Here is a 15,094-nt window from a genome sequence, read left to right as displayed (position 1 = left end):
TATCAGCTTTGTCATTTTTCCATCAAGCTTTTTTTTGCCTGAAAATGAAGGTATATGATAGCCAGAGTATGTAACATTGTTTAGGAATGTCTTTGTTTGTAGCGTTTGCCATCATATAGCATGTTATATTTCTTATCAATGTTTTGTGATATCATCTGCTGTTAAAATGTACAGTTGCTTGTGATGAATTATACAAGAGATGCCATTGAATTGTCATTGCATGTAAGTAAAGATTGAGTTGAATTTATTGTTTTTGTAACCTACTTTATGATGTTTTAATCTGCAATCATTGTTGGATATGTTGCTATTCTTCATAGGGCTGTTTTAGACCAAGACAATCATCATTGGACAGTATGACTAATTTTGTCATACTCTCTATTATCAAGTATTGGACCTAAATTGTGTCACTTGTCAACACTCGTTTTTGCCGGCACAGTCAAAACTGCCCAAGAAGACCACCCAGGGGACTGATGAAATCTGGTCTATGTAGACAGGTGATCACGAGAGACATGATTCTTGATGCTTCTGTAAATGGGGAAAATTAACTAACGGACCACCAAAAAAGTGTTCACATTGGCCAGGTAGTCTTTATGTAGAGATGATCACTTGTACAGGTTTGACTGTGTCTGTGTTTCTCAATTATAGCAGCGTTGCTCAAAAATAATTTGCCAGTTATTTTTTGTAGCGGACTGAATATTCATTGTTATTTGTTGACAATGATGACTCGAAAAAATGCCTTGAAAAAATAGATATTGTTTGTAACTGAGGCCTTTGTGAAATGGATACAAATTATGTGGAAACTGTGAACAAAAATCAAATCAAAGTGCAATGAGTAGAAAGTGCCTTATGGTTATCAAAACATACAAAGTAATGATTTTTAAAAATTTTGAAATCATCTTACCAAAAAGATTAGATTCAAACATTATAGTATATAACATGTATAAACTGGAGATGTATGCACCCTCTTCAGTATGATGTTCTTGTTCAAACGGAATGTTTTGTATGGTACCTATATGTTCTGTACCTTCAGTGTAGTGCCTTATGTGATATTACTAAGATGTGTGCTAAATTCTTTAAGTTGTGCAAAGATTGGCGACATGGCTGTATGTATGTCAGCCTCACCTGGCAGCACATCCTTAGACTTGCCTTATATGGGCATGATCATGTGACTTCGTGATGATGTCATGCACAGAATGTTCACCACTGCTGGCAGTGAATTCCTTTGATGAATGGGCAACTAACCCGAGATCTTTATTGCAACATTTGCTTTGTCTTTGATAAGATTGATCATAAACTTGAAAATATAAAGGACTGATTTTTTTTTTTACTGCACACACTGCCTTCATGGAACTGTTGTTAGTATAGCCAAAGCCAAAAGTTCTTACTATGTTTAGTTGTTACTGACATTAGATGATTTACATTTGTAACCAGATAGTGCAAAAGACCTTCATCTGAAAGTATGGATGTGATCTTCAATTGTGTGTGCTGGTATAAGATGGTTTCTAGTTTTCAGGATTGTTAACTTGTTGAAAGCTTTATCCTATCTACTATGATTTTCATTCTAACCCTCCCTCACAGATGTATTCTGCTTGCCTGTAGTTACCCCAGAAAATTTGCTTGTCTGCTACAGGAATTGGCAAGCCAATGTGATTAGTTGTCTTAGAGGGGAAGTTACTCAACATTTAACTCTACCACACGAAATTGAGTGGGTAAGGAATTTGGGGGAAGTCCAGTTTGCATCTATGATTGCAAATGTCACGCATATATTTAAGATAAAGAGGTTGGCTTGAATTCTCTGTAGTGCATTTACACATGTGATGAAATGTTATTACATGTAGTATACATGTAGATGGTTGGGTTAAAAGATTAAAATATCAGACTATATGTTCACTCTGCCTTTAACAGGGCCTTTGTTTGCACATGTTTGACGTATAGCAAAGGTAGCTTTGTGCGTATTAAATATTTCATAAATGTACAGGCATGTCCACTCTTCGAGAGTCAATATTGCATGTAAATTCAGAGGATTGGACCCCAGTATGTTTATGATGTATATGATTATATGTCCGAAGTAAGATCAGCACTGCCTATTCTCTATTTTTTTTATAATTCCTTCGTTGGATTCAGAATAAAGGACAGTTTCAAAACCCCACGAGTGTCTTCCAGAATTTTTCATCAAGTACTATGGAGTATACAACTAGAGTTCCACGACCTCATACCTTCGGCAAATGATTTTTGACTGACGCATCATGAGTGTTTCTCATCGATTACAAATGATACCAGTTGATCATCTTTTCTACAAAATGACAGAAGTTGTCCAAGTCTTCTTGAGTTATGCTGGTCATTTACATACACACATACAAACGCTACCCAAAACATAACCTTCTCGGTGAAGGTAATGATCACAGACTTGCCTAAGTCTAAATCGCGCTCCTGGCGGCCGGCCCGGCAATTACCGCCCCCACCCAGCGAGAGATGGTGTAAATGCAGGCTGATAACAGTCCAGACGTACAGGAGGCTACACCAAAACTGCTATCATTGCATTGAGTTTAGGAAACATTGAAAACTGACAGTGACACAATATCTATGACTATGGATTACATTGGGACCAGCTAAAACTATCATACAAGGAACCGTTCAGGGAGGAAGGAAGAGGTAACGGAATAGATGTGAGGATGATATCAAATACTGGACAGGCCTGACACAAAGTGAAACATTAAGAAAAACCAGAAAAAAACTTAAAACCAGGCACGAATATTCCCTTCATCTGTTCATCAATAGCAATGCTGACTTCTTTTCTACCTGTGTGCTTATAATTAGTTTTCATTCATATGGTAATGTTCCTGACCATGAAAAGTCCACTACTGCAAATAAAGTTCTGGCCACGAACTGCAAGCTTTCAGTTGATCTCACACGCAAACACATACACATTCTCTCACACACACACGTGCACACACACACTCACACACTTGCATGCATGCACACACACATGCACACACACACATGCACACACACACGCACGCACACACACACACACACACACACACACACACACATGCATGCGCCGAATAAACCACCGAGTAAATGACTGAGGATGATCATGACAGCGTAACAACTCAACACTATGGATAACAAAGTATGAAAGTCTTATCTTAGCAAAGAAGGCTATTGTAGCATTTCCTCATAAACTATGTAAATGAGGCCCTCATTTGCATGATTTATGTCTGATAATGTCTACTTAATGTCTACTTAACTTCTAAATGCTGCAAGAATGAAATCCTAATCATTTACCATGATGCAGTTATAGTATTTTAACATCAATTATGTAAATTAGGTATTAATTTGCATAATTGATATTTATTGATATGCCTCTCTTTCTCAGTTACCTATGTCACATGTTTAAGAGTCCTATAATGGGAATGCATTATGCGAATTAGCTATTAATTTGCATATTTATCATACGATGTTGTCAATCATCACTCAATCATCACTCCCGCTGTATACAAAATATCATGACGATCCGTCAACCCCTTATTGAGTTATTCCAGTTTGATATTTTAGCCTTTTCTAATTGATTATGCAAATTAGGTAGCTATTTGCATTATTGATATCTATTGATACCTCTCTCTTGTTCAGTTACATATGTCAGATGTTTGAGAGTCCTATTATGAAATGCAGCGGATTTATAAACAAAATTTAAGGAGAACCAATACCTCATCTTTGCTATGAAAAGTTATATTCATATTCTATAATGACAATGACAATGAAGTTTATTGCATATTCATGCCCAACAAGGGCTAAATGCATTAAGATATCATGTAAATACTGAGAAAACTATGCTATGCTTTATTCAGGTACGCTTTCTCTCTTCTTATGTGTAGACAAATTCATTTTCTTATGTTACATTGTAATTAGCTGCTGACATTATATATGAGAGAAACATAGCTGCATTTCATAACATTGAGATACTTGTAGTAGTGTCTAATGTTTGATTATACTGCTGCGAGGGTCCCTGACTCAGGGATGGTCAGCAGTTGGCAAGTTGGTGTGTTACGCCGAATGGCGGTTATACCGGCTATATAGATACAGATACTACAGCCTACAGATACAGAAGTTAGAAAAAAAACATTTATATACAATGAAATGTTTTTTTCCACATTGGAAGGTTCCTTGAAATTGCACTTTATCTTTCTTCTAGAGGCAGCCAGGTTCAACTGAAAAGAGAAGACAAACACAGTTAATATAATTACTTCACTGACTGACAGGACTGGTGTGGAAAACAGATGTAATAAAAATATAAGATATATGTAAGCCCGGGCAGATACATGTTAATGGCGGTTATACCAAATCTGACAGGTGGGAAAAGTGACAAAGAAAGAAGCGACTAAGATGGTTTAAGCATATTCTGTGTTTTTCTTAGGATATATTCATGAAGTGCATTTATAACTTTACAAGTCTATGTTTTATTATGTTTCTATCCCTGTATGTTGTTGTTCCTAGCCTGAAATCTAGTCTTGTTAGATTTAGTCCACTTCAAATGGTTGCGACCCTGCTAACAGCAGCCTAAGAAGACTGGATTCCAGGCTAGCAGGTACCCCTGCAGGTGCGAATGTTGCAGGTACCTGTTAAGAGAGTGCTGTCTGTCTGTCCTGTGTGTGTCCTGGACCAGGGCTGCAGCCTGTCGTCTCAGCTGGTAGTTCAGGAAACACTTCATGCTGCGCACCTCCCTCACCAGCATGGGCAGGATACACACCACAGTCATCAACGTCTGCACACACACAACAAGACCCCGTCAATAGTTTTACCCCGTCAGGTTGGTATGTCACTTAATAAAGAAATATAGATAATCCTCATTGCTTATGCAAATTTAGTCCCTATTTGCATAATGAAACTGAAAATTTGTTGTTCCTTTCTTCAGTTATTCTCCTTAGAAGATTTTGACAAAAACGCCAATGCAGTTTCATTGACACATACCAGGGGGCCCAAAGTCATCAATGTCTGCACACACACAACAAGACCCCGTCATTAGTTTCATCAGGTTGGTAAGTCACTTAATAAAAAGAGTCTTTGTACACAACCAAGTGACTTAATCAACCAACGTTTCCGCGACCATCTGTCACCTTCCTCAGGGCAATTCTGACTGGTTCACATTGCACTGCAGCACAGGTGTTGCTGCTTATAGATGTAGATTGTTTGTAGTTGAACGCAAGTAACCCTCCCAACATATCCTTCCTAAAATTGTTAAAGTGCTTTAATTTGACCTGATGTGGCAAACGGAGTGGCAACATTCTAGTGAAACTTGGCAATTAACAGACAAAACTTACAGGTCAGAGTGGTTTATTGAAACTCACCATCAGCATAAAGAAGTAGAAGACCCAGTGCCAGTCCAGATGTAACTGCTTGTGAAGCAGAGGAACCAGAATCTGGGGAAGGACGAAGACTTAGACTAAGTTTGCGGGGAAGAAGTTGTTTTCTACTTTGACCCACTGATAAACAGCCTAGTCACTCAACCAAAGAAATTACTTTTTCAGCTAGAAACTTAACCTGAACCAAAAAACATAGTTCAGACGCAACTCATGTGGACTTGTGTGTGAGGTCCCACCTGCCCTATAGACGCCCCCACACTGCCCGTCCCGTCCACGATGCCTGTGACTGTGGACAGGGCTTCACTGTTGCCCTTGATTAGGTCCTGCCTCCCAAGGTCGGCCGAGATGGCGGAACTGATCAGGTTAGCAGGACCACCAATGAAGAACCCTGTGACGAAAATCACATTTAAGTTTCTACCCTGGCTAAATTGGCATTTTGACTTTCCATTGTTTTCTATTAATGAATTAAGAAAGAGGTGTACTTGCACGGAATATTGATAGCAGGGCATGGAAGAATTCTAAACATATCATATTTAGAGTTCTTTAATGCCCAGCTATCAATATTCAATACAACAACAGTTCTTTCTTAATTCAATAATGAGAAAACAACGGAAAGTCAAAGTGCCAATTTAGCCAGGGTAGAAACCTTGAAGTTTGCTTCGGTTTAGCAGGGCTTCCAATAAAAAAACTTGGGAAATGAAACACACAAAGTTTTCTTTGGTCCACAGGACCTCAAATAAAATAAAAAGTGAGCTAAGACACATAAATTTTCTTGTTCAAATAGCAAATATGGAAATTATGTAATACTATGTCTTTCTTTCTATGGTTCTTACACAATCAAAATTACTGATGGATGAAAATTTGACTTGGCAAAAACCTAGACCTACAGTATTTATGTCCACTGTGGACATTCATATGTACTTACCAGCCACAGCCATGAGAACAGCATTGATGGTCTTATTGTTTGGGGAAGCTGAAAAAGGATTTTAGAGGGTTGAGCCTTTTTTCTAGAAACCTCTGGTACTGTATAGTGATCATTATAAAGTACCTTAATCATGTTCATTTCTATAACTGACTATGAAATATAGATCAAATCATGTACCTGTAAAGGTGTGGCATCCCAGAATACTGTAAATGCAGAAATGTTCGCAGTGGTTTTATGTTTGGCGACCGTTTCACCGTGAGCTTAAAACCACAGCGAACATTTTTGTCCAATACTGTAGCAGTATGTGACTATAGCACTACCACGAAATTGAAACCACTGCCAACACTCCATTTTCACCTTAGCGGGAAATAAAAACCTCGCAAACTTAAATGCATTTACAATATACCCCTGGCCAGAATTTACCCGGGTATAAACTGGCCAGGGGTACATTCTGGCCTGCTACACTGTGAAAACAGGATAAAGTACTTGAATGTGTAGCTGTGAAAACTACATTATTGGGTATCGATTACATCCGTTCTTTTACAGCTATCATATAACTGCAACAGCAAGTAATAAGATCAAATTCAAATATATGATACAATACTTAGTATTTCACATTTCTGGTCAAGGTTTTGATGAACATATTTTGGAAACTTGTTTTCAATGTCAATGACATCTTGGATGTTGCGGGGTGGTTTAAACTATGTAAGAGTGATCCATAGTGCACCTACCACTGTAACCCCAGAGGGAGGGGAGGGCCAGTAACAGCATAGTCACTACTGTGGGGGCTCGCTTCTTCATACGGTCCGACAGATAGCCGCCAATCATGCCTCCTGTGGGACAAAAAATGGTACATTAAATGATCTGACAGCAGTCACATTAATAGACCAATCCCATAGCCCACCCACCTCCATCGAAACATAGAAATGCAAAATACTGTAATTCACTTTATATTTACGGTAGCAAAATTTCACGGTGTAAGGAAAATAGACATTTTCACTGAACTTAAACTTCACGGTGGCAGCAAGTTTAACAGAACGGCTGTGTGAAGGAATCATAAATAATAACAGCAGTTTTTTTCATGGTGATGATAAGTCCATGGTACAGAGGTGACCGTGAAAACAGTGAACATAAAGTTACAGTGAAAGAAACAAGATTTACAGTATAGATGTAAAATGCAATTATTTGACAGACATGCAACCACCCTCTCATTGGTCAAACTGCTTAATTCCAAGCTATCATTGGTTGAACTGATAATTGTGATGGACAGTCAGGATGGTTGGCTTGTATGTTCTGAGTCATGTACCATTTGCTCTGAACAATATTCATGAAAACCTGCAGCACAAGTTTGCAATGATTCTTTTATTCTCTCAAAATTGTGACATGTTTGTCACCTATAATGCCGCCCACATCGTAGTAGATGGATATCTCGTCAGCGACCGTCTCCTTCCAGCCGTACTGGGAGTGCAGGTAGAACGGCAGCCAGAAGAAGAAGGAATAGTTCACCAGCTTCAGACAGGCATAGGACAGGGAGTACTGGAACAGACAAAGCATTTCATAAATGATTCAACACAAATACACAACTTTAAGATAAATTTGACAGATAACCATTGATCCATCAATAACAACTCCCAGTGATACTCATAGGATTTATGAAAAACACAAAGTTAAACACATTTTTCTTGAAGGGACATGTACTACTAGGAGTTGTAAGCAATGTCTAATAAATAGGGCTAATATATTCTCTTTCCTACAATTCCAAAAGCCAGAAAAAGAATCTTTTGACTTCTTCAAATTAACATAAGAGAGAAAAATTCCTGTTTATCATGACACCAGAAACAGAGAATACAACACATCACAGGCATAAGGGGATTCTATCCTTTTTGGCGATGCCTCAGGCACAAAGGCATTTTTCAGCTCCTCCTAAGAAACAAGACATCCCAGCCTCCTGATGTACTCACAGGTATGACCCCAGGTAGGCAGACTGCCTGGAAGAAGCTGATGGCCTGAGGGCGTGTCTGAGTGAAGGTTACAGGCGAGTCAGTGTCACTCTGCACAAGTGGGGTTCTGGCTGTGACACCTGGAGAAAAAAGTAAAACATACGCATCAATGCTTATAATGTAGTTCTTGCCAAGCCATTGGGAACAGACTAGTAGTATACATGTGTACATCTGACAGGAGGGTAAAACCATTCAAATTGGTCACCAACAAGCTTTTATTAGCTAGTATATTTTTGTGAGTAGATTATTACACAACGTTTTATCTATAGCTATTATCTCTCTACACATGGATGAGTGCATTTACACTGAATGACAAATTTCCTGATTAGAGAAGATTATTACACAAAGAGCTATTATTACACCATTAATAGAGCTGACAGTAGACTGGTATTAAATATATACCTGTCTCATCCTCATCACCACTGCTCACACTGTCATCATCATCATCTCCATCCTCTGGTTCTGGGAGACCTGGGAATCACAACAGCCACACTGTATCAAGAGTTACTGTATACTCATTTACTTTTGTAGGTATTCAATTTTGTTGTAGGAGTAGAGTGATGTTTTCATTGTGTTCTATATGTAAGTTCACAATTGAAATAATACTGTAGCACAAAAACACTATTTTGCGGCATTTTCATTTTGCGCAAAAACTGCTAAAAACACAACCATTTCAAGATTTACAGTATATAAACCACTTAAAAGTCTGACGACAGGAACAGGGTTGGAAATGGACAGAGATATTATCAAATACATGTACATGTGCCAACAACCTGTCAGTCATATGATACGAAAAAGTGTGAAAATATGAACAATATCACTAACCAACATCCTTTGGAGAAGGCACAAGGCCGAAAAAATTTATAATTCCTCCAGCAAAAAGGACAGCTGACGTCACCAAAAAGGCATACTGGAATGAAAGGACAGGCAACATTACAGGACTGGAGGATACAATGGATTTGTAGAGGCCAACCAGATGACCTGTGTGCATGAGGCTTTTCCTCTTGTTTGTTGTATAATGGCTGATATTTGGTGTACTCTTTGAGTGTCCTATATTTTATTAGAATCCTACCATGACACTTGACAGTGTTAATTGTATTTGTAACTAAGGCACACAGAAATAATCAACACCACTGAATCAAAAGATATACCACTATGCAGGGATATCAGTAAAACTAATCTTAAGTACACATCATGTACATGACATTATCAAAGAAGTTGTGTGTACAAATTCACCCAAGAAATAGACTATCACAACAAAGACTGAAATATACAGGCTTACATGTAAACTTGATATTCTTTGATTGATTATTCATATTATGAATGTTTTGCAACATGGCGTTATTTCATATATGACTGTAAGTGTTCTACTGTATGTTATTTGATGGCACCCAACATCAGCAACGCTGCCTGAGTGACCTGTGTATTGCTGTGTTGTAATTTCATAGCCTGGCATGGGTGCTATCCTATTTCTACCAGGGCTCCTACACTCGCTACCCTAAAGTGAGTGTAGGAGCCCTGGTAGAAATAGGATGGCACCCAGGCTAGTAATTTCAATAAAATAACATAAAATTACAGTGGTGAATCTTCCATTGACTCACATCCTACCTCATAACCATAGTCTAGAACCTGTGACACCAGCAAGGCTCCAATGATGTTGCCCACAGAGGCACAGGCTGACCAAGCACCCAGGACAAGGCCTCGTCTGCAGGTCAGGACACACAAGAGTGGTTACAAGTTATAACACAAACAATAAAGGAGTCTCCTCCATTTAAAAAGACTAGTCCTAATGCACCTGTGACACACAATGAAAATCGATTGGCTGACAAGTCTGCAAGCTCTAAATGATATTTTTGGCAGTAATACATCCAGTGTTCTCTCAATCATCACATGACTTATGGAGATTGGCCAATGTTTGCACGTCCCCGTCCAATGGGTTGGGGTAGATATTCAGGTGAAAAATATGCTCAAGTCTCTTGCAATTTATAATTTGGCGACCTTCTAGTGATCAAAAAATATGGTTGAAGCTTGTTAACAGTGTGACAGGAGCATAACCATCAAAGTCAAGTAAACATAACAGACAATAAACAATGGCATACATGTAAACATAGACAACAACTACATTGACAATGTATCTTGATGTATGAAGACTGAGTTTGCTGTAGACTTAATCATGTAGCAGTAAAAGTTTATGATATCTTGTTAACTTAGAATCTTAATTTCTGACAGTACAGGTCCCACTGCAAGATAAAAGAGGGCGTCCTTACGTTGATTTCCCAAACCAGTTCCCCATGATGGCGACCACACACGGCCATGCCGTGGACTGTAGCAGTCCGTTCAGTACAAACAGGATGATGTAGAACGGCTGGCTGTAGAGATGGACCCACTCTGTCAGGCACCCGAACACAAACACCTGAAATAACAAGGGCATTAGTTAAAGGCAACCAAAGCAATATTAGGGACCAAAAAATGGAAACAAAAAAAATGCTGAAATCTTTATTGTATTTTTAGTGACATTTACTAACACTGTCTAGCACATTTGTGTTATAACTTCATACTTTGAGCATCTTAAAATCATGCAAAAACATGCCTTATGATGATCCCCTTAGTTTCGCAAGCCTACAAAACCTCTGGCGACGACTTTTAGTGAGTTCTCACATTACAAGGAAGTCATATTTTTGCATCATGGATGTCGCTATACATTGTGATAGTGTTGTTTGAACTAATCACGTATAGAAATTACTAAATAAATTGACTTTCAAAACCGAATTTTGGGTCCTAATATTGCTTGGGTTGCCTTTAAACCAGTAATCTGGAAACCAATGGCAAAGAAAGGAATGACTAACACAAATGTGCTTTCGAATAAAAATTGGGTGTCCAGTGGTCTCACATGTCACAGTAGCAATATATGTTACAAGCACTCAATACAAAACCTCCATTGACGTACTAGTGTGATGCAAGTAGCACACGGAATGTTTAAGTCCATTATACTTACTACAACAGCAGACAGACACATTCCCAGAGATAGCACCTTCCTCATGTCAAACCTGTTATATAAGAGTGAAGTCATTAGTTACAACTGCACATTGCAATCCTACAGTTATTCATCATACAATCAATAGGAACTCATATAAATATCTCTGTCAATTGTTTATTGTTGTTACTAATGTGTTCAAAATTCTCTTAATAAACATTTTCAGCTGTCTGCATTTTCAACTCAATCTAAGGACCAACCACAAAAGAAAGAAAGTCCCATCTCTCACCTGTCTCCAAGAATGCCACTGATGTACAAACCCTACAAAACAAAAGAAGGATGATCAAGAAGAATGTGTTGACAGCAAAGCTACCTGATGAAAAAATATATCTTGAAACTGGGTCTTACCAACTACGTATAATTCACATTATATACTATCTTGACATAAAAAAGTGTCATTTTTGGGTCTTTGTTTGAAAACATTGTCATTGACTCATAACAGGACCAAAAAGTAAACTACATCCTAGATCGATGCCTTAATTCTACTTCTAGTCTAGGACAACAGAAAACCCATCACTCTTGAAAACCTTACTGCATACATGTAAGTATACGAAATCATCAAAACAAAAACCAAATTCAAAGCTGAGTCTTTTTGAAACGATATTGATAATATTGTACAGTGCAGCATTACAACTCAATGTATTAAGATATTAACTTACCACTGCATAGGAGATGAGAAAGGTGGAGTCCAGCCAGCCCAGGAAGGGTTCAGCATCACTACTGGAGTCAAACAGGTGGTGGCCCATCCAGATCTGTAATGATTGTCCTTATAGGTGGGTTTATGGTTCAAACTGCATGCACATGCATTGTGGTAATATGTCAAAGGTGAAGACACCTGAGAGTGAGACATAAAAACAAAAACATGTCTGGACATGTATTAAATGGTCCATACAAGAACTTTTCACCAGTTTGGGGCTTTAACCTTTGACCTTGTTCATGTGCGGTTGGAACCATGAACCCACTTATTCTCCTTCAAGTCCAAGAGTGGGGTGGGCAGATCACACATATAGATAAAGAGTATAGGGAGTAAAGCCTGAGGGAATAGTATCATGCTGTACTGTTTGTAGCTTACAATGTGGGTGGTGAAAAATAGTAGGGGCATGCCCCGGTGTGCGATGGTCCAAACCTTACACTACAGCCTGATTTGACCCAATGCATGTCAGTACATGTAATTGCCAATTTCTTGGCAGATGGACATACGTGGTCAGGTAGAAAAAAAGCATCTAGAATAGACCTATGTACAAAGCTCGATCAGTGATCATAACAAGTTTTTGATACAGAGTAGAGTAGAGTAGAGTTTCTTCGGCCAGGTAGGAATCGGCTGGTTCCATCGGCTGATACAAGTCCTACCTTCTCTGGCCGGAGACATGGCTCAGTGGCATTACAGAACTGGGGAGTCCACTCAGACGAGATGGTGGTCTTGATGTTACTGAAGGTTTTTCTCGTAGCGTGGAAGAATGCATAGCTGTAATATGAGAATACACAATTTGAGTTAGATTTCCTTGACGATAACAACATCATTAATTTTTGTAACAGCTCACTCAGGCGCTAGAGAGACTTAAGTCATTTCAATGGGTGGTAATTTTCTGTTTAGGTAGACATATCATATGCAGCGACTTGTCTTAGCATACACAATATACAATGTATTGCTATTCAGCCCAAAAGAAGCATAATGTTGTACATGGATAAGCCTCGCACCCCCCCCCCCCACCATGCCCTTCATGCGATCTACTACTCAATTCACAAGGTAGTTTTCAACATTTTAGTCCGTCTTCCGTACCTACAGCCCATATTCTGTCACTTACATACCTGAAGAAGGTCAGCAAGAAGACAAAGACGTGGTAAATGCTGTATTTTGTCTTCAGCTGTCTCCACATTCGACCGATCGACGCCATCTTGAAAGGTATAAAGGTCAGTCACCTCGAGTAACCTTAGCTGTGACAAGCGTCAGGGTAATCTACAAGTAGATGTAAGGTGTACTAGTTGCCAAAGTGATAACGTTACCACTTACCCTGTCTACCACTAAGTGTTTGTGCACTTTTTCAATACAGGAATAAAAACTTGTTGGCTGCGCTTCAAATTCTCTTCACAACGTTTATGGTGTCTACTTTCGAAATTTAGCTATCTTGTTTTTTACCCATCTTGTATTTTTTTGCGCCATCTCAGCGGCCTTAAATTTGGCGTCTGCAGGGGATGTCACCCCTAGAATTTACTTGCTGTGGCCTTATGAAACTGGCAAAACACCTATCCAGCAGCTTGTGACTCACCGAAACCATCGGCAATCCCCTGAGCTAAGTTTGCAAACAAATTACAAGCCTGGCCAACAAAACCGGTTTATCAAGCTACCAGTGCCGTCTCATGTAACGTCATATGTTGGCTGAACTTGTGCAGGCCTCTAAACTTCCAGAATCTGAAAGGTACATTTACTTCTTGTATGATCGATTTCGTTTTACCTCTTCAGATTTTGTCTACATAGCCATGTGCTACGTATTTGATGCTATATTACCCACTCTATGTTGGAATAAGGTATTGTATAACGTTAATTATGTTACTGGTCGCCTCTGCAGCTGGGTGTGCCCCGAACCCCAAGTAGGACTTACGTTACACACCAATTCAATCAATGGTTTCGATCTGATCATTCTTCTTCATCCACTGATATTTCAATCTGCCGTTATAAGGCAACCTTTTTCTTAAAATGAAACGGAATCTGTTGTGATAACAATTTGTCGGGCCGCTTATGTTCAATGAGTGTTTTCATACACGTCTTAGGAGAGCCGCACCCACTTCGTTGGCCCGAATAACTCAACTGTCTGCTTAAGTCTCTATCCTTTGTGATGTAAGTCTTCAAATATGTGGGACGTGTTTGCTGACATCACCTTTGCTTTGAACTATGACTAATCATTCCGATCATGTGACTCATTGTACCGATAAGTATCTGAACGGAGTAGGCTGTGTCTTCTACAGTTCTAGTCAAAATATGAACGATTATCGACTTATCGATTAATGACTTGACGAATTATTATTTGATATTTTGTGTATTCACTATTTATTTATTCTTTGTACTATTGTTATAATTTCGATTCACCTTGTTTGACCAAACTTTTAGTTATTTATGGTTTGTTATGTTGACCCCTTGACATCCCCTCATCTCGACCTCTATGAAAAGCGGCCCCAAAGGCCGATTAGAGCATATTTCGAGAATAAATAAAGGCACAAACAAACAAACAAACAAACAAACAAACAAACAAAAGTGTTCGATGGCCGTTTTATATATATGCTTGCCGTCCTTTAAAGTACTAAAGGAAAGTACTACGAATACGCAAATAAAAGTAATTGTGATGCATTGTATGGCAGCATACCCCACGATCACGACCAGCTCACATGTACTCTACTCTACTCCACTCTATTCACACTGCGCCATGATTGGTCAGCCATAATATCCTAATTTAAATAACTCTATATAAGGCAGGTGTGCCTGTCCACACGGCCCTTCTTTATTCGGAGACGTCCCCAACACCGTGAGGAGCAGGCAGGCCTATGTCCGCTCGTGAAGACAACGTGGCGAAGACGTGACGTGTGGAACTAGCTGACTAGCTGTTTCAGCTTCTAAGCTGCTCCGGAAAGGTTTGGGGTGTTGCTGAGGGTAACATTTTGTGTACCTAGTGGTTTTTTAGTTGAGATTTGGCGTGGTTTAGGCCTCCCGCGTGTGTAATGGTAATTCGCAGAGAGATGTTTGCACGTGGGGCGCCGTGTTGTCTGTTCTTTTGTTCGG

General features: G+C 39.1%; 1 protein-coding gene across 1 annotated transcript; it reads right to left on the bottom strand.

The window, feature by feature from the left end:
* Positions 1-3,749: 3,749 nt before the first annotated feature.
* LOC136435479 (sugar phosphate exchanger 3-like) lies at positions 3,750-13,251 on the bottom strand. Its single transcript, XM_066429021.1, has 17 exons — positions 13,132-13,251; positions 12,673-12,787; positions 11,982-12,074; positions 11,552-11,583; positions 11,284-11,335; positions 10,556-10,701; positions 9,897-9,993; positions 9,114-9,198; positions 8,691-8,759; positions 8,250-8,368; positions 7,683-7,824; positions 7,020-7,121; positions 6,289-6,336; positions 5,600-5,751; positions 5,349-5,420; positions 4,620-4,765; positions 3,750-4,211 (listed from the first exon to the last, which is right to left on the bottom strand). The coding sequence occupies exons 1-17, from the start codon at positions 13,215-13,217 to the stop codon at positions 4,208-4,210; spliced, it is 1,560 nt and encodes a 519-aa protein (XP_066285118.1). The 5' UTR covers positions 13,218-13,251; the 3' UTR covers positions 3,750-4,207.
* Between the last annotated feature and the right edge of the window lie 1,843 nt (positions 13,252-15,094).

This window comes from Branchiostoma lanceolatum, chromosome 5 (genome assembly GCF_035083965.1).
Source record: "Branchiostoma lanceolatum isolate klBraLanc5 chromosome 5, klBraLanc5.hap2, whole genome shotgun sequence".
In the NCBI taxonomy this organism is placed as follows: Eukaryota; Metazoa; Chordata; class Leptocardii; order Amphioxiformes; family Branchiostomatidae; genus Branchiostoma; species Branchiostoma lanceolatum.
The sequence above is the reverse complement of the archived record's forward strand: the minus strand, read 5'-3'. Positions and strand labels throughout refer to the sequence as shown.